Source organism: Pelophylax lessonae (assembly GCF_965119305.1).
Source record: "Pelophylax lessonae genome assembly, chromosome: 1".
In the NCBI taxonomy this organism is placed as follows: Eukaryota; Metazoa; Chordata; class Amphibia; order Anura; family Ranidae; genus Pelophylax; species Pelophylax lessonae.
Genome location: NC_138768.1, coordinates 494,354,657 through 494,377,351, shown reverse-complemented (window position 1 = coordinate 494,377,351; position 22,695 = coordinate 494,354,657). Strand labels below are relative to the sequence as shown.

Genomic DNA, 22,695 nt, shown 5'->3' with positions numbered 1-22,695 from the left:
GGCCCCCCCCCCACATCAGGGTCCCCAGATTGAATTGTACTCACGTTTTAGGCTGACACTCAGATTCTCAGTGCTGGGCCCTGGCCTGGAGTAGCTGGAGGGAGGAGGTGGGTGGAGCCAACACTCCACTGGGTGCAAGGCAGAGGAGGAAGAAGGCTCTGCTGTGAATGCTGGGGCCTCGCTCTCCTCCTCCTTAGGTGACATCACTGGTTGCTAGATGCCGGGCGGTGATAGCAACCAGTGCAATGTGTATAGGCCAGTGGCGCGACGGTGGTGGCACTACAACAGAGGCTCTCGGCTCCGCTGCCACTGCTGGCTCGCACTCAGACACTGGGGGACTAAGACTCACTGGTCTGGACTGGAGTATTTACGGGGGGGGGGGAGCAATTGACCTGTTGCCCCCCCCCTGGATCCGCCACTGCGTGTGATGTCATCTCTTTGAAGGACTTTAGGTAGCAGTCTTATTTCCTGAACAGCATCTGCAACCCCAGCAAGGTTTAACAAATAATTTTCTGATGTCAGGACCAGGGCCGGTGCTTCCACTAGGCAAACTAGGCAGCCGCCTAGGGCGCATTGCCACCTAGGGGCGCAGCCACGAGTCAGCTCTCACGCTCCATCATGAATGATCCTTGTGAGCTGAGGAAAGTGGCGGCAGGGGGGGAGGAAGAAGGGACAGAGGAAGCTGCCATGTGTCTGGGGCAGTGGCAGAACTACCAGGCCCTGGCTTTCCACCATTGTTGGGGGAGCCCCAAGGGGCAGGAAAGGAGCCCACCGGAGTGCTAGCTGCATAATGATCCTCTTCGTCTGGAGCTGAGCGGCCTTACAGAACACCTGACTTTCTTCCAAGCATTACACCAACCCCAGTGGCGCTACTGTTTGTAGTGATGGTGCAACCATCACTACAAACAGTAGCGCCACTGGGGTTGGTGTCCCCTGGTGTGGTAAAACACGGTTTCACCCCTCCCCCCATGTTGTCCTGCTGCTACTCCTAGCACAAATTCCCCCTCCTAGCACAAACTCCTAATACCCTCTCCTAGCACAAATCCCCCAACCCCCTCTCCCAGCACAAATCCCTTCTCCTCGCACAAATCCCCCCATTCCCTCTCCTAGCAACAAATCCCCCCTCCTCGTACAAATCTCCCCAATCCCCCCTCCATACTCCCCAATCCCCTCTCCTTGCACAAACCCCCCCCCCCTCCTAGCACAAATCCTCCCAATCCCCTCTTCTAGCACAACCCCCCCTTCTCGTAAAAATCCCCCCAACCCCCTCTTTTAGCAAAAATATCCCCACCTAGCACAATTCCCCCCAATCCCCTCTTATAGCACAAATCCCCCCATCCTGCACATACTTCTCATCTCAGCACCAATGATTGTTACCCCCCTTTCATTGTGTGAAGTTCCCCTGGCCTATGAGCTCCCCCCCACCCCCAACTTAAAGGTAGGAAACCAGGTAGAGGTGCAGGTTGTGCTGTGCTCTCTCACTGCTGTCAGTGGAGCGCTCTTCCATACAGCAGATGACACCGGCTATAAACAGTTTGATTACCCCACCCCCTATCTCCTCCGATGACCATTCATCTCTCGGCAGCAGGGAATGAAGCAAACACTATAAGATGTAAGAGTGATCCTGTGTCATATGCTTTATGAAGGATCGCTCTTCTGACAGGAAGGGGAGAATACAGCCCACACTCCCGGCTCTCTGTCCTCTCTTTTGTGGACTTCACTGCTCCAGGTTGCTCTCCCCTTGTCTGGTTGTGAATGCGGGGATAGGGGGAAGGCACTCAGCGGCCAGGCACAGCATCCATATAAAGACCAGCCTCGGGGGGTACTAAATCAGCACCCCTTCTAGATCCGGCCCCGGTGTCACCAGGGCCAGTGCAAGAATTTTTGTCTACTTAGGCAAAGGTGCATTTTGGTACCCCCCATCACACGGTCCTCCCACCACCCCCTTCTCTCGACAATGCAACCTCCCACCCCCATATAGCATGCACTTTATTTTCGCATCAGAATCCCTTTTTACGCTAGAGTCGCCCCTGACATCAAAGTCCCCGCTCTTACTCTATACATCAGGGTGCCCAGATTCCCTTCTTACCTCAGAGTCTTAATTTTTCTCCCTTTACACCAGAGCCCCCTTTCACATCAGAGTTCCCCGTAAATCGAAGTCCCCAGCATTCCCTCTCTAAATCAGTGTCCCCCCTGTCAAGGTCTTACCTTGCCTTCCTTTTGGCAGCCATCTTGGACATGTGCAGACTGCTGGTTCTTATAAGCTCTGTTTGCATAATCACTTGTCTGCTGCCTGGGTGTCACTCAGTGATGATGTTGTACACCTGACTATATATATCACCTGATGGCTTTCAGACCTTGCCCTTGCATTTGTGCTCCAAGGGGCATTACTGCTACAAGTCCTCTGGACTCTGTGGATGACTTGGCTTGGCTGACAACCTTCCTGGCTCTGGATTCCGCATCAGCAGATGACCTCGCATCAGACAACTCGGCTTCGGCAGACTATCCGCTTCTGGATCTCGGCTTGGATGACTACCTGTTCCTGGACTCGAACCTGGATTGGATGACTACCCACTTCCAAACTTGACCCCGGCTGTTCTTGATTTTGCTCCTCTCTCTGGCTGTGCGATTATTATTGTTGCATAAATAAAATCGCTTTATTTTACTTGCATCTTTGTGTGGTCTGGTTTCTTGGCACCCTGACAGTACGCAAGGACCATGAATCCTGACAATGTGGGTGCTCCTACGCTTCCCATGCTGGTTACCAGGTTTGAGCAACAAGATCACCTTTTGGGTCAGTTTGCTCAGGCGTTGCAGACGTTGCTTGCATGCACAGCACACCTTGCTCCTGGTGCTGCTAGGCCGGTGGTCCCTCCTGTTGTTGCACCCACTGCTGCTCCTGTTGCCGCTCCTGTAGCTGAAGTCGCTGTTACCAGAAAGATGACTGGTTCAGCCCCCCTCCCGCAGCGCTATGGGGGTGAACTGAGTCAGTATCGTGGCTTCCTGAACCAAGTGGGCATTTATATTGAGAGGGTTCCTCAGGCGTTTCCCTCTGACAGGTCCATGGTGGGCTTCCTAATCTCATTGCTCTCAGACAAGGCCTTGGCCTGGGCGAATTCCTTATGGGAGAAGATAATTCTGGGATTCTTGATTACCCGAGTTTTGTTGCCTCTTTTCATAATGTATTCCATGTGCCTGCTCGATCTGCTTCTGCTGCTAAGCTGCTCCTGTCCATTCAACAGGGTATTTAAACCGTTGTCGAGTATGCCTTCAAATTTCGTACTCTGGCAGCAGAGGTGGGCTGGAATAAAGAGGCTCTGGTGGCGGTCTTCTCTCATGGTCTCTCCGATGCATTGAAGGATGAGATCACAGCCAAGGATTTCCCTGATGAGCTCAAGGCTCTCATTTCCTTCCTGATTTTGATCGATACCAGGCTCAGGGAGAGACCATCATTTAAGGAGCGCCTGCAGAGGCCTCCTACCAGATTGGCTCCTAGGTTTTCTTTCCCACCCATTCCTCCCCGTCCTGGAAATGCTCGCACCTAAGATCCTGTCTGGGGCAGATCTTAGGTGGAATTTCCCCGTCCCCGGTTTCCTGTAAAGATAAACCGCTAATCACAGTTATCCTCCCCTGGGCAGCAGGCTCGGTGGTTACCCAGGCGTTGGTACACTCTGGTGCTGGCGGTTACTTTATTCACAGTACGTTTGCTGCTGTGAATTCCATACCCTTACAGCCCTGTGTTGCTCCACTGGTCATCGAGGCGATTGATGGCAGACCCCTGCAACCGGCACAGGTTACCCACGAGACTGTTCCAGTTGACATGGCTATAGGGGCTGTTTACAGGGAGTCAGCCTGTTTCGAGGTTATATCGTCCCCACTCTACTCATAGTCCCTACGATTGTGCCATAGACTGGCAACCTGGTGCCATTCCCCCTTGTGGCAGGGTTTATCCTCTCTCGGTTGCTGAGAATAAGGCCATGGAGGAGTACGTGGTGGATGCGCTTGCCCGAGGGCACATTCGCAAGTCCACTTCTCCAGCGGGTGCCAGATTTTTCTTAAAGAAGGGGGGTGAGTTGAGACCTTGCATTGATTATAGGAGTCTCAATCGCATCATGGTCAAGAATGCATACCCGATTCCGTTGATTACTGAATTGTTCGACCGCCTCAAGGGGGCAACAGTCTTTTCCAAGCGTTACCTAAGGGCCGTGTATATCCTTGTAAGGATCAAGGAGAGCGATAAGTGGAAGACCGCGTTTAATACCAGAACCGATCATTACAAATATTTAGTAATGCCCTTTGGCTTGTGCAATGCGCCCGCTGTCTTCCAGGAGTTCATCAATGATGTCTTTTGTGATATGTTGCAGCAATGCGTGGTAGTCTATTTGGACAACATCTTGATTTATTCGGACTCCATTGAATCACACTACCTGGATGTCAGACGGGTGCTTCAATGGATATGCGAGAATGGGCTTTTCTGTAAGATTGAGAAATGTGAATTCCACCTGTCTCAGGTTGCCTTCTTGGGCTACATCATTTCTGCTGAGGGGTTTTCTATGGACCCTAAGAAGGTTTTGGCTGTTCTACAGTGGCCTCGCCCCTAGTGGTCTCCGTTCCATTCAGCGTTTCCTTGGGTTTTCCAACTACTATCGGAAATTTATTAGGAACTCTGACGTCAAATCGTCCTCCAGAATGTCTCTATTCATGGCCAATTATGGGTTCCAACCGGCTGTGTTAAATAGGTAAATAAGTAAAGACTACATATGTAAAAAAAAAATATATATATATTTATATAGTAGTTGAGGTTGAATGAAGACAATAGTCCATCCAGTTCAACCTGTATAGGTGTGTGTGGCCGTAACCATTTCTCATACCCCTTCATTTTCTGATCCTTGAGATGTATGTCCAAGAGTCTTTTGAAAGTAGCCCAACTTCCCACAGAAACTACCTCTTGTGGTAGAGAATTCCACAATCTTGTAGCCCTAACAGTAAAGTACCCTCTGTGTTACCTGAGGTTAAAACACTTCTCTTCTAATTGCACTGTATGTCCTCGCGTCCTCATGCAATTCTTGCGACTGAATCGATTTTTTTCTATGCTGAGATCAACATTGAGGTATTTGTAAATTGCTATCATGTCCCCTCTCAGGCGTCTCTTCTCCAGGGAAAATAAATCAAGCGATTGTAAACGCTCTTCATTATTAAGGTCCTCCAATCCCCTAATTAGTTTAGTTGCCCTTCTCTGGACTCTCTCCCAGCTCCAACACATCCCTCCTGAGGACTGGCGACCGGAACTGGACAGATACTCCAGATGCGGTCAGACCAAAGTTTTATAAAGTGGTAGGATTATAGTTTTATCTCTGAAATAAAAGTAAACAAAAGTGAATCAGTGAACTGGGAATGTTCACATTAATGTGCATGGGGTGAATAGTGATAACCTAAGCACAAAGCCATCTGGATCAATATAGTGATATATGTAAATCAAACGGATATCAAATAAATCCCATACAATAAATCAAAGTAAAAAATTCAAATAAGTCCAAATGTGAAATGCAAAATCCAAAAATAGTAAGCTGTTGGATCCCTTCCACGGACGGAAAAAGATGTATATGTGTGCTTAGCAAATTGGATGGACATATATTGCCATAAAGCATACACATCAGATGGATTCAGCACATAAAATCTTCACCAATGGGATAAAGATTCCAGCAGAAGTCAAGATAATGACCAAAACACGTCCCCGGATAAGGTAGACTATAAATGCGCTTACCGAATTGCATGGACCTATAATGCCATATGGCAAAAGATGAGCAGTGAAGTAAGGTGTTGAATCCTTCTGAAGCGGATACCACTGGATGATATTCTCATAGGTTCCCAATCAAAGAAAAGGAGGAATGAGTCCCTCATTCACTAGAGACATGTAAGGAAGTCAGAAAAAGATACATAGTGTAAAACTGCTAAGCGAATATCAAGAGTAAAGCAGAACAGTAAAGCAGAACAGTAGGTTCTTTCCCATGCGGACACTGTTCTCATTGTCCCTTTATTGGCAAACAAGAAACTTTCAGACTTCCTAATGGGGAACTTTTCGTCCCCAAACACTTTGCCAATTGCCAGACATGCGGCATAGTCTACTTGTTCCAATGTGAATGTGGTTCATTCTACATTGGAAAAATCAAACAAGAATTTTGGAGACGCATATCAAAACACATTTATAGTATGCAAATTGGTAATCACTACCTCCCATTAGGCAGACATGCAGTGCAAGTACACCACTATAGGATGCCAAAGGTGACATTTACGGCCTTAGACCGTGTCCATGTTCCAGATCGCGGTGGCGACTGGAACAAAAATCTATTACAATTAGAGCAGAGGTGGATATATAAATTAAATGCTACCTCAGCTCCAGGATTAAACGAAACGGCGCCAAATTAAAAAAACTGACAGCATTCAAAACAACCAAACTTGGCATTTTGAATGCTTTTCAGTGCCAAGGAGGGGTTTGGGGTCTTTTATTTTAGACCCCCAGATCCCTCCACAAGGAGTACCTAAAAAAAAAACAAAACATTTTTAATGTCCGAGAATATCAGCAGATATCGGGCGATACCGATATCCAATGACCAAAATATCGGTATCAGTATTGGCATTAAAAAAACAATATCGGTCGATCACTAATATATTTACACTGCTAAAAAAAAATGAAAAGAACACTTTGAAAGCAGATCTCAATGGGGAAAATCTCATGCTGGATATCTATACTGGTATGGACTGGGTAATGTGTTAGGATCTATACTGGTATGGACTGGGTAATGTGTTAGGATCTATACTGGTATGGACTGGGTAATGTGTTAAAATCTATACTGGTATGGACTGGGTAATGTGTTAGGATCTATACCAGAGGCGTAACTAGAACCTTCAGGGCCTCGATGCAAGAAACCTTGAAGGGCCCCCCAGACCCCTGGCTGGGGCCCTTCCCTTCAAGCCCGGGGCTCTTCCCACTAATCCTGGGGCTATTTACTCTCGTTGCATGGCCTTTTATTATGGTCCCGCAGCAGGATCCTTTCACAAGTTCTGCAGTGGGCCCCCTTCCTGCAATCTTGGGGCCTCCCCACAGTGGTGCAATGCCAGGGCCCGGTCGCAAGTGTGACCTTTGAGATCCTGGAAGTTCACCCACTGGTTTGCGACCGGGCCCCCTGGAGCATGGGGCCCGGTAGCAATTGCAACCCCTGCAACCCCTGTAGTTACGCCCCTGATCTATACTAATATGGACTGGGTAATTTGTTAGGATCTATACTGATATGGACTGGGTAATGTGTTAAAATCTATACTGGTATGGACTGGGTAATGTGTTAGGATCTATACTGGTATGGACTGGGTAATGTGTTAGGATCTATACTGGCATGGACTGGGTAATGTGTTAGGATCTATACTGGTATGGACTGGGTAATGTGTTAAAATCTATACTGGTATGGACTGGGTAAAGTGTTAGGATCTATACTGGTATGGACTGGGTAATGTGTTAGGATCTATACTTGTATGGACTGGGTAATGTGTTAGGATCTATACTGGTATGGGCTGGGTAATGTGTTAGGAATGAAAGGATGCCACATCGTTTGATGGAAACTAAAATTATCACCCTACAGAGGGCTGAATTCAAAGACATGTGAATAAAGTGTCAAATGTGCTCAGGTGTGACCATACAAAAAATATAATATGTAAATATAAATAAAGTGCAGGGTGTAAATAAGTAACATAAAACCTAATTATGCTAGATAGTATAATTAGGTTTTATGGTACTTATTTACACCTTGCACTTTATTTATATTTACATATTACATTTTTTGTATGGTCACACCTGAGCACATTTGACGATATAGAATTGCAGGTAATTGTGATGAGAATTTGAAACTTTAGGCAGAAGTAGTGCAGCTAAATGGGAGAATTATTCCAACTCTGCTACTTTGGCCTTAAGTTTGAAATTTCCTTTTCAATTTCCTGTAATTCTCTCTTTATTGAGTAGACCCTAGAATCTGATGATAAGTAGGCGGAGATTAATTATGCAGAGTGGGCGGAGTCTGTTAACTTGCTGTACATTTTCACTGGCAAGTTATACATTTGCAGAGCTCTTGAAGCATAAGTTCTAGTTGACAGTTTTCCAATTTGAAGCAAATGTAAGTGGTAAGTCTCTAGCAACAGAAAAAATGCCGTGGTGAGTCTACAGCAAGAGCTCTGCAAGTCTACAGCATGAAAATGAAGCCACAGTGACCTCTTTTTGGTGAGATGACTATTACACAACATAACTGAACTAGAACTTGCAGCATGCTTGCAGAATGTTTGCAAAGAAAATTGATCTGAAGTCAAGCAATGCAGACTTAAGCCCCGTACACACGCACAGATTGTCGTCATACAAACGTCGGCGGACGAAAGATCTGCCGATTGTACGCGTGTTAGTATGGTGCCTCCGACAGATGTCTGCACACAATCCGCGGACAAGAGTCTTTCTTGCAAACATGAAAATTTTTGTCTGCAGACACCAGAACGGACGATTGTTCGCCTGTCAGTACAGAAATCAGCCGACAGACCGCAGATTTGCAAGACTGGGCATGCTCAGAAAATAAAAAACACAGGGAAAGTTAACCATTACATGACATCACTTCTGCAGTCAGCTGAAGTCTGCGGACAAAATTCTTGTGCTGTCCTTGTGCTGTCTTTGCACTTTTCAACAGACACCGACATCCCGGGGAGAAAAGACGAACATTTGTATGACGACGATCTGTGCGTGTGTACGGGGCTTTATGCCACAAACGTATGAAGCCTGGCAAGTCTAGCAATAACTTAGCAAGTCATTTTCAAACTTGCAGCACAATTGCTTGCTATTTGGGATATGATCTCAGCCCCTCCTCTCTCTCTCTTTTCAAATACAAACAGTAGAAGGTAGCATATCCCTCCACCCCCCTAGCCAATCCATAATATCATACTGCAGGTTTTTCCTGGAAAAATAATACTTTCTTCTCCACCAAGCAAAGCACATACATGTATCCATACTCCACATAATATATAACACCTTTCAATGTAATCAGATATGCATACATTCAGTTTTCTGCTTTTACTGTTGTTACCTGGTGTAGTTTTCTCCTAATTAAGGTTTAGAAAGAGAGGTAAGTATAGTCTGGCTCCTCTGCAGTTGTTGATTTCTTTAGCCTGCTCAGTGTCTCACAGGTCTGGGTATTTTCCTCTGCATAATAGAGGGTTCTAGAATAACTAGAAGGGCAGTTTGAATATTAATGGAGACCCAGCCAATACTTGGAGAGGTTTGCCCAATAGGTGGCTGGAGAGCACATAAATAGTCTGAGGCTTGGCGCAGGAGCTGAGTTGGCCCTGTGTCCCATCTTACAGGAGGAGCCCACTGCATAGGGGCCTCTGTCCCAGGGGCAGTCTGCTGGAACATTGTTTGAGGGTCATCAAGGTCCCAGCTGTAGCATAGATGGGGAGCCTATTTTAAGCCTGGTTTGGGATTTTGATTTGGACAGTTTTCTGAAGAGTACTTGGTGGAAGTTGGGGGAGAGTGTCCAGCTGTCCTGTGATATTGTGAGATTTGTTTCTCCCTCACTGAAGAGTGCATGGTGGATATCAGAAGAAGGCAACTAAGGATCCTGTGGAATTGTAAGAACTGACGTGAATTTAGACCCCTAGTAACTGTATGCAAATCTCTATCCCCCACAAAGGCACTAGTTTTAAAACAGCCAGTGGTGATTTGATTGGAAACTCTGTTACCTGGTTTACTTGTTTTGTGACTCAGTGAATGATCACTAAGAAGAGAGGTGTTTTTAACCCCTTTAACCTCTTTAACCACTTTAAGACCGGAAGGATTTGCCCCCTTCCTGACCAAGCCCTATTTTGTGTTTGGGCACTGTGTTATTTTAACGGACAATTGCGCGGTCGTGCGATGCTGTACCCATATAAAATTGATGTCCTTTTTTTCCCACAAACAGAGCTTTCTTTTGGTGGTATTTGATCACCTGCGGGATTTTTATTTTTTGCGCTATAAACAAAAAAAGAGCCATAGTTTTGAAAAAAAAAAACAATATTTTTCACATTCTGCTATATGACATTCTCAAAAAAAAAAATTTAAAAATCTAAATTTTTTAACATTTTAGGCCAATTTATTTTCTGCTACATATTTTTGGTAAAAAAAAAATCGCAATAAGTGTATTTTGATTGGTTTGCGCAAAAGTTATTGCGTCTGCAAACTAGGGGAAAGATTTATGTAATTTTTATTGTTTTTTTTTTTTTACTAGTAATGGTGGCAATCTGCGATATTTTGTGGGACTGTGACATTGCGGCGGACAGATCGGACCCCTGACTGACATTTTTGGGGGGACCAGTGACATTACTACAGTAATCAGTGCTAAAAATATGCACTGTTACAGTAATAATGACATTGGCAGGAAAGGGGTTAACATTATGGGTGATCAAGAAGTTAAATGTGAGCCTAGGGGAGTGATTCTAAACGTGGGGGGCGTGGCTTCTGAAATGACCATAGAGACCTGTGATCCTATATAGAAGGATCACATGGGCTTTATGATCATTCCAGGGAGAACGGTCAGCTGTGTTTACAACAGCTGACCGTTCTTCTCTCTCAGCGGGGAACGATCGCGGGTGTCAGGCACCAATCGGACCCGTCTGCCCGCTGCATCGGCTTCCCCGCTGACGAGTGGGGGCGGGAGCGCACCGCCTGTGGAGCGCGCTCACCCCCTAGACTCCGGAGAGCGAGCAACCTACAGCTACGGCGATTCGCCTGGGAGCGGCTGGCTGCCGCCGGCGGGCAGTCGGCAACAGGTTAAAGATTGAGAGTTTTTTTCTTTGGGGTATCCAATGCTTCCCTCGCCTCATCCAAGTTCATTCTGCAACGAAGACATGAAAGACATCTCTTGGACTGTTGAGAGAGAGAGGAGAGGGGAAGGAATGCTGTGTGCCTGGCTGCGTTTGCACTAAACTTGGGGAAGGAACCAGTGTATCATTAGTGGCTCCTTTGGAGGTGCACAACACTATATAATTTGAAAGAAACCATTTGAATAAAAGAATAAAAACATCCTGAATTACACTTTTGGGCTGGAATGCACATCACATGTGTTAGCATGCCATATGAATAGCAACACACTATGTTTAAAAATTGGCTACGCTCGGTCGCTTTTTAGAGGTGTTTGACAAGCAGTGAGAAAGTCACATGTTGTCTCATAACCCCCTGATTTAACCCCGTAATTGGCATAGTACCTTGTTGACATTGCTTGCATTGCAATGTGATTCTGGCATGGCCCCATAGAACTGCAATAGTCGTCGCCCCCAAAAAAGAGTCAAGTTTTTGTACAGCTGTGTGATTAAAGAGGTTGTAAACCCATACAAATTTTTTTTTTCTTTTTTCGACCTGAAAGAGAAACACATAATGAGCTAGTATGCATCGCATACTAGCTCATTATGAAATACTTACCTTAGAACGAGCCCCCGCCGTGCCGTCCGCTTAGCTTTCCCGGGATCGCAGCATCCGGCCATCTGATTGGCCGGAGCCACGGTGACGTCACTCCCGCGCACGCATGCTAGAGCCGACAGTCACGGCACGGGACTCTGAAGAAACGGCACCAGCGGCTGTTCCTTCAGAGCGCATGCGCCAGTGACGTCACTGGCTGCATGTAAGGTAAATATCTCCTAAACGGTACATGTTTAGGAGATATTTACATTACCTATAGGTAAGCCTTATCATAGACTTACCTATAGGTACAAGTTACAGAGGAGGGTTTACTTTCTCGTTAATGTTCATGAAGACGGCTGGGGGTGGGATTAAATCATTGCCTTGTTTTACCCAAGAGCTCACGTGGGAAGGTGCCCTAAGCCAATGGATCTATGATGCATAACTGATGTCACTTTATACCTTCTAACCATGTTTTATTTTGGGGGGGGGGGGGGTGGAAAAAAAAACTGCTAGGTACACCACTGCGATTAACGAATGTGCCTCATCCAAAAAACTAAATTTACATTATAATGTCTCAATAATTTAGCATCCCATTTAGTTAATAATTACATACAAACTTTAAAAAAAAATCCTGTTAAGGTCTTATAAGGTAATGCAGGGAGTGTAAAGTGGGAGACAAGCACCAGGGGGCGCTGTGTGTCTATCAGCCTGCGAAGCTGATCATGAACTGACGTGTTAGCTAGGATACAAGCCTGATAAAGGAACAATATGAACAAAAGCAAGTCACGTGTGATTGGGCTCCGGTAAAATGGCGGCCGGCACAGACCTTTTTCTTTTTCCTAGATGTTCAGGACGTCTTTTTACGCTCAGCCAATAGTAGTAGGAGACGGCTTCGTGCAGGAGACGCGTACTGAGTGCGACTTTCCGGCTGGACCTGAGAGAGCTGAAACATGTCTGAACGTAAAGTTTTAAATGTACGGTAACCAAAATAAGCTGACACACTGTGCTATGTAATGTTAGCTAATAACTGTATCGTTCGGGTACATGTGTCTTATATTCTCCCCCCGCTGGGCTGGGTGTGCTTGTGTATATCTTACCTATTGTACCTATTAGAAGAGTAACTGTGTTAAAGAGGTAGTAGAGTCCTATTGTTAATGATTTACCTACAGTTAAACCGATATTAAGTCTTACCTGTAGGTACTGTAAGCATCTCCTAAATGTGCATTGTTTAGGAGATATTTATTTGTGTAGCAGCTGGTGATGTCCCTGATGCATGCGCGCTAAAGGAAAGGCATACCCGTGCCGTTGTTCCTTTGAAAACACCATACCCATGAGAAATCCATACCCTCGTCACTTCCGGTGCACCTACGTCAGCACCTAACTCCTTGAACAGCTGAAGGCCTGACAAGTGCGCATGCTCGGATGGTATGGATTTATCACAGTAGTGGGTGTAACGTTACACTTGCGGCGGTTACATTAAAACAGCTGTGCTGCAATATGAGTCATCTCCGCTCCTTCCCCTGTCACTTCCCTGATCTCGGCTAATAAATATAAAAGCGGATCACGGAGCCGAGATCTCCGTCATTTACATTTCATACACCCGCCGCCGCTTTTATATTTATTAGCCGAGATCAGGGAAGTGACAGGGGAAGGAGCGGAGATGACTCATGTTGCAGCCCAGCTGTTTTAATGTAACTGCCGCAAATGTAACGTTACACACACACACACACACACACACACTACCGTGATAAATCCATTCCATCCGAGCATGCGCACTTGTCAGGCCCTCTGCTGTTCAATGACGTATCCGGGGCTGTGAGCATGCACACTGCTACGCTGCTCTGCTGTTCCTGACGGGAAGTGATGTGGGTATGGATTTCTCACGGGCTATGGTTTTCTAACATTACACTGTTCTTTAGACCTCTGTGCCTTCTCTACTTCAGCTCAGGAAGGCGCACAGATCGGACCCTTGACTGACATTTTTTTGACACTTTTGGAGGTACCAGTGACATTACTGCAGTAATCAGTGCTATACATATGCACTGTTACTGTAAAAATGACACTGGCAGGGAAGTGGTTAACTTTTTTGGAGAAGGAGGGGTTAAGTGTGTCCCTAGGGGCGTGCTTCTAACTGTAAAGGGATGTGGCTAGTGGTGTAACCACAGAGACATATGATCCTGCATAGCAGGACCGTATGATCACTGTTCTTCCACAGGGGAGAATGACAGGCGGCTTTGTTTACATCAGCCGCCTGCCTTTCTCCCTCTGTACTGGACGATCGCGAGTGACTGGAGAACATCGGGTCCGCCGGTCACACGCTCGGGGATGTGCATGAGCGAGCGGGGGCGGGAGCATGCCTCCGGCGGCGCATGCTCGCCCCCTAGAGCCTCACAGGCTAGCGACGTAGTCCTACGTCGCTTTGCCTGTGAGGGGCTGACCGTCGCAGTAAATATACTTTGGGCGGCCGGCAAGTGGTTAACTAACAATTGCGCAGTCGTGTGAGGCTGTACCCAAATACAATTGATGTCCTTTTTTTCCCACAAATAGAGCTTTCTTTTGGTGGTATGTGACCACCTCCTGTGGTTTTTAGATTTTGCGCTATAAACAAAAAAAAAAGCGACAATTTTGAAAAAAAAAAAAAAATGTTTTACTTTCTGCTATAAAACATTCCCTATAAACAAAATTAAAAAATCTATTTTTTTTTTTTAACATCTTAGGCCAATTTTGCCAATTCTGCTACATATTTTTGGTAAAAAAAGTTCCCCAAAAAGTGTATTTTAATTGGTTTGCGCAAAAGTTATAGTGTTTACAAACTACGGGATAGATTTTTGGACTTTTTTTTTTATCAGTAATGGCGGTGATCAGCAATTTTTAGCGGGACATTAGCGGCGGACAAAATCTGACATTAAGTGACACCTTCTTGGGGCCAGTGACACTAATACTGTAATCAGTGCTAAAAAATATGCACTGTTACAGTATGAATGACACTGGCAGGGAAGGGGTTAACACTGGGGGTGATTAAAGGGTTAAATGTGCTTCCTAACTGTGTGGGGGGCTCTGTGACAGGCACACGGAGTTTGGTGTTTAAGCTTAGCTGAGACACACCATCTCATTGTGCCTGTCTGACAGAAGAGCCGCCTGCTTTGTGTAGGCAGGCAGCTCTCATGTCTGTTTCCCCGAAGATTGCTGTAAGAGGCCGGCAGCGATCGCGCCCGCTCCTCCCATGGTCTGGCTCCCGTGGTGCACGCCGCCGAGACGCGTGCACATAATCGCGTAGATCTACGTGAATATGCACAGCCAAGCCGCCCTGCAACGGTAAATCTGCGTGGGGGGGGGGGGGGGTTGGCAATTGGTTAAACAGTGACACATAACTCGGCCATTCAAAGTACTGGAGTTCGCGAACCCGGAAGGAAGACGGGGAAGATAGAAACCCCATTAGCGGTGACAGTGCACTGCTGGAGGCCTTTGTTTTGTGGTAGGTTTCACATGTAATGCATACTAGCAAATTTATAACTTTGCGTTGCAGGGTCATTTTTTTAATCCTTTTCTTGTTTACTGCCGCTTTAAAGCTCTATTTTCTCCATTTTTGGTTCCCCCAAAGGTCCCCCCCCCCCTAAAGTGTATTTTGCTTTTATGTTTTTAGTCCCCAAGTGCAAAACCTTACACTTCTCCACGTTAAACCTCATTTGCCATGTCGTTGCCCACTCTGTTATTTTGTCCAGGTCATTCTGTAGGATATCTTCATGCTGTGCAGTTATTGCCCTGCCCAATTTTGTGTCATCTGCAAAAACTGATATAGAACTACTGATCTCAATGTTGTTTATGAATAAATTGAACAAGGTTGGTCCCAGGATTGAGCCTTGGGGGACCCCGCTTACCACCTCAGACCAGTCTGAATATGCGCTGTTTATTACCACCCTTTGGACACGCCCTTTTAGCCAGTTCCGTATCCAAGAGCAAACCTTTTGGTCGATGCCTGCAGACCTTAGTTTATAAATTATGCATCATATAATATAATAATAAACAATGTTGAAATAACAAATACATATAGTGAATAGCATATAAATAAAGTCCAAAAAATGAGGGTGAAATTATTAATCCCAAAAGTGAAAACATAAGTCCCAAATAAAGTGTGCAAGATGATCCAAAAGAGATTCTCCTCTTGTGACCGCAGCAGGAAGATGAGTGAGGAACACAACCGTGCAATGGTATTATAGGAGCTGCTTACCAGAAGGATATGGCCATTCAAATGAATGAAGTGGCCCCAAAAGCATAAGGGATATGGTAGACCTCAGAAACGTATATTGTATTGGATGGAACACCTCCAAACAACGTGGTTCTCAGGGCTCACTCGGACAACCAGGCAGGATCGAGTATGTGTAAAAAACATAAATATTATATAATTTTTTTTTTTGTCCTATTTTTCCCTTTTTGCTATAGTATTTGACTTGTATGTCTTAATTTTTTATATGTTTGCACATTTATATAATTTTTCACATATTCAGCATTATGTTGGTTAATATATATTGCTAGCACAGCATTATAGGCTTTTATATCCTTGTATTTTTAATTCTGACCACTCAATGGCAGCCAGGACCTTTAGTTGTTCCTTTTTAATTTATTATACCATTTATACAATGTTTTTTATTGGTGAATTGGTTTATCTCTTTGGCTACCCTCAGTATTTTATTATTATTGATGGGTGTTTTTATTCTTTTACATAAGACAAATCATATATGCCCATCATTGCGCTAGTTTTGTTTTTTATATGTTATTTTCCGTTCGCAAGATAATGCTGTGCTTCCGCCCATACTACGAGCGGTATTTACACTCCGCCCTCTCGTTCTGATGATTGGGCGAATGATACACCGCTCTTCAGCCTCTCGGGGGATATAGAGGTGTGTTGGTCACGTCTGGTTACCACGCCCCAGACGACGTCAACTGATGACGTCAAAACGCCTCCCTTCCGTACCGGCTTGGTCTTTCTGCTCTAGCGAGGATGCGGGACGCCACGATCCTGCATGAGGACTCGAGGGCATACAATGGGATTAGAGGAGAAACATTTTAACCTCAGGCAACGCAGGGGGTTCTTTACTGTTAGGGCTACAAGATTGTGGAATTCTCTACCACAAGAGGTGGTTTCTGCGGGAAGTATGGCTACTTTCAAAAGGCTCTTGGACGTACATCTCAAGGATCAGAACATTAAGGAGTATGGGAGATGATTACGGCCACACGCGCCTACATGGGTTGAACTGAATTGTCTTTATTCAACCTCAACTACTATATAACTATGTAACATCGCAGGTTTTTTTCCTAAGGGTATCTCGACCCTGAATTTAGTGAAACCATGTTACTTTATTGACACTTGGTATGTTACATGGTTGGTGACTATTATTATTCCTATTTAGCATGTTACCACTGATGATTTCCGTCAAGATTGTGCTGTTATGTCATACTATTGTGTTCTTTGCATACCCTTAAATAAAGAAATAAAATAAAAAAGCTACAAAAGAGCAAATTTCTTCGTCAAGTGATTATTGTTCACCATCTTGTACACCTTATTCTAAAGCTAAATTTAGGTGGCCTCATGTGCAGCATCCTCTGTCATACTCCTCCTTCCCAGTGTCACCAGGGGGATCCATCCTTTAGCTGTGGGCTTTTTACTCCTAAAATTTGGTCTGCCCGTGGAATGGCGGGAAACTACGGTTCTTAATCTTCTCCATAGGCAACGTTTTTAACGCGTCTAGAGTGGCACAGGAGGTCTGGTTTGATCACCGTTTACATATGCGTGCGGGAGTAACGTATGTGTTCGCATTTGCGCATAAGCACGGTGGGACAGGGGAGCAATACATTTTTTTTTTTTTTTTAATTTATAATTTTTTTTTTTTTTTTTGGTACAAACTTTTTTGCTATCACAAGGGATGAACGGCATCCCTTGTGACAGCATAGGCCATAAAAGGTCCTCTTTATGGAGAGATTTGGGGTCTATTGGACCCCCAGATCTCTCCTCTGGCCCCCCATGCAGCCGCTCAAACCAAGTTTGGTCAGATCGCCTGCTTCTCCATTAGAGTATGGTCATCTAATATCGAGTTAGCTCATGCCTAAGAAAAAGATTAAGTGGGCTTAAGTCTGCAAGGCCTTAAGCTGTCTGTAGAGTTTATTGTAGAAACAGCAGTGGCTCTGGTCAGGTTCACTGCTCAGCTTTTAGCACAGTGTCCTATTCTATCCAATTCTCAGGAGGAACCCTTTGGGAAAACTTTGAAGGATGCTATCCACCAGGTGACTGCAGGAAAATCCCCCAAGATTGGCAGCATTGCTTTCAGTCCTTTCTTGCAAACAGAAAGTCTTGCAAATAATTCAAGGCTTCAGGCTTCTACCGCTTAAGCAGAGAATAATCCAATTTTCTGTGGCACGCAGGCCGCAGTTCCCTCCAAAGACCAGTCCAAATCTAAGGGCTCTCAGCCCTCTTAAGACTGCAGGAAAATCCTTCCGAAGATTTTCCCGTCTGGGGGTTGCCTGTGGGGGGGGCAAGGTTAACCCAATGTGGTGAAATCTATGCGGACGGATTTTCGAATGCTTGGGTTCTAAAGGTAGTGTGCAAGGGACTTTGTCTTCAATTCAACCCCCCCCCCCCTCCTAGGTCTTTCTTCCTTTACAAGAGTCCCAGTGTCTCTAGAGAAATGGTTGTCACTGGAATTATACCTCACAGAATTGTTGGATATTTTGGCCATGATTACGGTTCCAGGAAAGTGGCATCCAGTTTTGGGCCTATTGAATCTAAATTTTCTAGCTCCTAAAAGAAAAAAAAAAATCTGAACCAATACCACATTAATACATAGAAGTGATTGGATGGTCTCTGTGGACCTGGAAAATACCTACTTCCATATTCCAGTTGCCGAAGAGCATCAGCGGTTTCTAAAATTTCACTTTGGAGGCAGACCCTTCCAGTTCAGATGCTTGCCATTCAGCCTCATTTTTTGGCTCCAAGGACCCTCTTAAAGGTTCTCGTAACAATAATCGCTTTCTTTCAAAAGCGATGTCTGTCTGAATATTTAAGTACCTGGACGACATCTTTTTTTTCTTGCCCAGGCCAAAGAGCTTCTCGTGCGACATCGGGATCAAGTATTGCAGGATTCAGCTGGATGGTGAGCAGAGAAAAGAGCCAGTCTCTCCTATCCTAGAACCTCCTATACTTGGGGATGCCCTTCGATGCAGTGAATTAGAGTTTAGCTTCCTGAGGTCAAGATCAAACTCCTTTTGCTTGGAGTCCAAGGAAATGGTTTTGTCTGCCTCAGTTGCAGTACTTGAGGCATGAGTTTCCTGGGCATTCTTACAGCATGCATTCCAGCACTACCGAGGGCCCAGTGGCATACAAGGAAGCTCCAGTATTGTCTCCTGAGTCAGTGGAGTCGCAACTCTCCTCTTCATTACAAAATCCTGATTCATTTGACGGGGCCTCTCATGATGGACCCAGAGTTGCACTTGGGTTCTGTGTTCCAATCTTTTGGAGCTAAGAGCAGACAAGGAGGAAATTTAAAAAATTCCTACCCATCATTTGGGGCTAAAGAGTCAAATTGTTGGACAACAAGACCGCTGTCTCATACTGTACATATTGAAGCAATGAGGGATAAGAAGCCTGCAAGTTGTTCAGGTGGCTGCAGAAATCTTTGTATTGGGTGAAACCCATTTCCTGTATTTGTCTGCATTTTATTTTCCTGAGCCTCAGGACACCTTGGCGGACCAATTGAGGTGAAACTTATTGAGCCATGCAGAGTGGATATTGAATAGTATCTAAAGCGTTTGTGCACAACGGGGCATTCCCAATGTGTATCTCCAAGCAATTGCCAAGTATTGCGTCCCCCCCCCCCCCCCAAGTTATGTCAAGGATATCTAGCCCAGGATACCCTCACCCAAAGGGCTACTTTTTTTTTTTTTTTCAGCCAACTGTTGTGATTCTCAGGTCATTATTAAAGATCATAGAGGAGAGGGTGCCAGCAATGAGGATTGCTTTATTTTGGCCGAGAAAGCAATGTCTTTCCTTACTGCGTCATCTGGTGTCCTCCAATTCAGACTACCTTAAGCCAGAGGCCTGCTTCTTCAGGATGGCCAGACTCCTCCAAACCGGGCCTGTTTTGGCCTTGACTGCATGGACTTTGAAAGGAACAAGCTACAAGACTTGAAGGAAATGTTCATCTTTGGGAACATGTTGCATATTTCATTCGATTTTTGGATGGAACATGTAACGTGCCCAGTGCTGACCAGCATAATTTCTCCTTCCCATCTCCTTCAATTGCCAATGTGCTTAGATTCCTGCAGGTGGGCTTGACGCTGGATTAAGCTTTAACACTCCTTAAAGTGCATGTATTGGCATTGTCAGCCCATACAATGTCCTGGTCTAGGAAGCCTCCGGTGATCTGATTCCTGAAAGCGGCAATCAAAGATTCGCTGTCCTATATCCCTCTGTTCTTTCCTAAATGGGATTAACCGTTCGTTTTTGAAAAGGTTATTGGATTTACCCTTTCCAGATTCAGATAGTTCTTTATGGTATCTCACTTTGAAGACGGTATTTCTAACAGTTTCGGCAAGACGAGTTTTTCAGGTATTGGTTCTTTTTTTTCTGGATGGTGTTGTTGTTTTAACCACTTGCCGACCGCCGCACGCCGATCTACGTCGGCGGTCAGCCCCTCACAGGCAAAGTGACGTAGGGCTACGTCACTAGCTTGTGAGGGTCTAGGGAGCGAGCGCGCGCCGCCGGAGGCGCGCTCCCGCGTGGTCACGGACCCCCCCCCCCCGCGCGTGTGACCGGCGGACCCGATGTCCGCCGGCCACTCTGCGATCGGCGGGGGAGAGGGAGAAAGTCAGGCAGCTTGTTTAAACAAGCTGCCTGTCATTCTCCCCTCTGTATGAGAGCTGATCATATGGATCTACTATGGATCTACAGCTGAAGCCACAGCCAATCACAGTAACAATCACGCCCCTAGGGACACACACAGCCCCTCCCTCTCAAATAAAGTTATCCCCTTCACTACCAGTGTATTTTTACAGTAACAGTGCATATATATATATAGCACTGATTACTGTAGAAATGTCACTGGTAACCCCAAAAGTGTCAAAAATGTCAGTCAAGGGTCCGATCTGTCCGCCCCAATGTCGCAGTACCGCAAAAAAAATCGCAGATCGCCGCCATTACGCGTTAAAAAAAAAAAACAACAAAAATGACAAAAATCTTTCCCTTAGTCAGTAAACGCAATAACTTTTGCGCAAACCAATCAAAATACGCTTTTTGCGATTTTTTTTTTTTTTTTTTTTTTCTCCAAACATAGGTAGCATAAAACAAATTGGCCGAAAATGTTAAAAAATTTTGATTTTTACATTTTTTTTTTTTTTGGGGGGAATCTCATATATAAAAAAAAAGGGAAATATTGCTATTTTTGCAAAATTGACGCTATTTTTTTTGTTTATAGCGCGTGATCAAAAAATCGCACAGGTGATACAATACCGCCAAAAGAAAGCTCTGTTTGTGGGAAAAAAGGACGCCAAATTCGTTTAGGTAGAGCGTCGCACGACCGCGCAATTGTCCGTTAAAGTCACGCAGTGCCGAATCGCAAAATACCCCCTGGTCGTTTAACAGCCAAATCCTCCGGGGCTTAAGTGGTTAAAGGCCCCCCCCCACCTTCTTACCGATGGTTTCCTCGGAATTTATTTTCAACTGGGAATCCGTCCTTCCAGCCATTCTGCCTTCAGCACCGGATACTGAGGAGACTGGTTGGAACAGGCTAGACCCTAAAGTCTCTCCTTCAAACTGTCCCTTCTCGAACTGAACTTTTTTTAGAAAATGGATGCTCTTAATGCTTCCTCAAGGTCCCAGAATAGGCTTGCCTGTTCCGCCTAGATAAATCTCAAAATGGATAGTTAAAAGGATTTAAGCGGCTTATTCTTCTAAATGTGTGTTTTTTTTCTCTCTCTCCCCCCCCCCCCCCCCCCCCTGCTAACCAGGCTTACTCCACCAGGGCAGTCTCCACTAGGGATAGAACGATATGATTTTTCAGGGCCGATACTTACATAGTTGCATAGTTAGTGAGGTTGAAAAAAGACATCCGTCCATCCAGTTCAACCTATGATGTGTGTGTGTTTGCTGTCAACCGTACATTGTATACCCCTCTATGTTGTGGTCTTTAAGATTCCCATCTAATAGTTTTTTGAAACTATCGATGCTCCCTGCTGATACGACTGCTTGTGGAAGAGCATTCCACATCCTTACCGCTCTTACAGTGAAGAACCCCTTACATAATTTAAGGTTAAACCGCCTTTCCTCTAGTTTTAGTGAGTGGCCACGTGTCTTATTGTATTCCCTTTCTCTGAATACAGTAATCCCCTGCTCCATCGCGGTTCAGTTTTTGCGGTCCCGGTAATTCGCGTTTTTTTTTTTTTTTGCAATGTTATTTTACTATATAAATAATTAAAAATGAAATATTTTTGTGTTTTCCATAGCTCTTGCTCTGTCTCTTATCTTTTATGTGTTTAAATGAGTTTCTATTGTTTTAAAGACCTTAAAATGCTTCTACACGTACAGTGACAGTAAAAAAAAACATGCCTACAATGCATTTTAATAGGGTTTTTCTATTTAGCGGATTTACTGTAGTTTGTTCCTTTTATGCTAGGGTCGCCAGTACAGTATTTTAGTCACAACGTATCGGCTGATATGGGCCGATATTTTGTACATTTTAAGTTTTGAAAAATAAAGACAATTTTTGACACATCTGGTACTGAACATGTTATTTTTTTGTTTAATGCTTAATGGCTGGCTTGCTGGCACCCTGTGGTGGGTGGGTGGCTTGCTGCCACCCTGTTGTGGCTTGCTGCCACCCTGTTGTGGGTGGTTGGCACCCTGTGGTGGATGGGTGGCTGGCTTGTTGGCACCCTGTGGTGGGTGGATGGCACTCTGTTGTGGCTGGCTGGCACCCTATTGTGGGTGGGTGGCTGGCACCCTGTGGTGGGTGGGTGGCTGGCTTGTACAGTGCCTATGGCTGGCTGGTACAGGGCCTGTGGCTGTCTGTCTGGCACCCGGTCTGTGGGTGGCTGTCTGTCTGGCACACGGGTGGGTGGCTGGCTGGTACAGGGCCTATGGTTGGCTGGCTGTCTGGAACAGGGCCTGTGGGTGGCTGGCTCACTGGTACAGGGCCTGTGGATGTGGGTGGCTGGCTGGCGCCAGGTTGCTGTGGGTGGGTGTATGGCTG

The 22,695-nt window shown here is 45.4% G+C and overlaps 1 protein-coding gene across 1 annotated transcript in view; it reads left to right on the top strand.

The window, feature by feature from the left end:
- Positions 1-12,360: 12,360 nt before the first annotated feature.
- YJU2 (YJU2 splicing factor homolog) overlaps positions 12,361-22,695 on the top strand; it is a 160,456-nt gene continuing 150,121 nt past the window's right edge. The window contains exon 1 of the mRNA XM_082274385.1: positions 12,361-12,432. Within this exon, the coding sequence (XP_082130511.1) occupies positions 12,409-12,432 (24 nt within the window). The 5' untranslated portion in view covers positions 12,361-12,408. The remainder of the gene's footprint in view (positions 12,433-22,695) is intronic.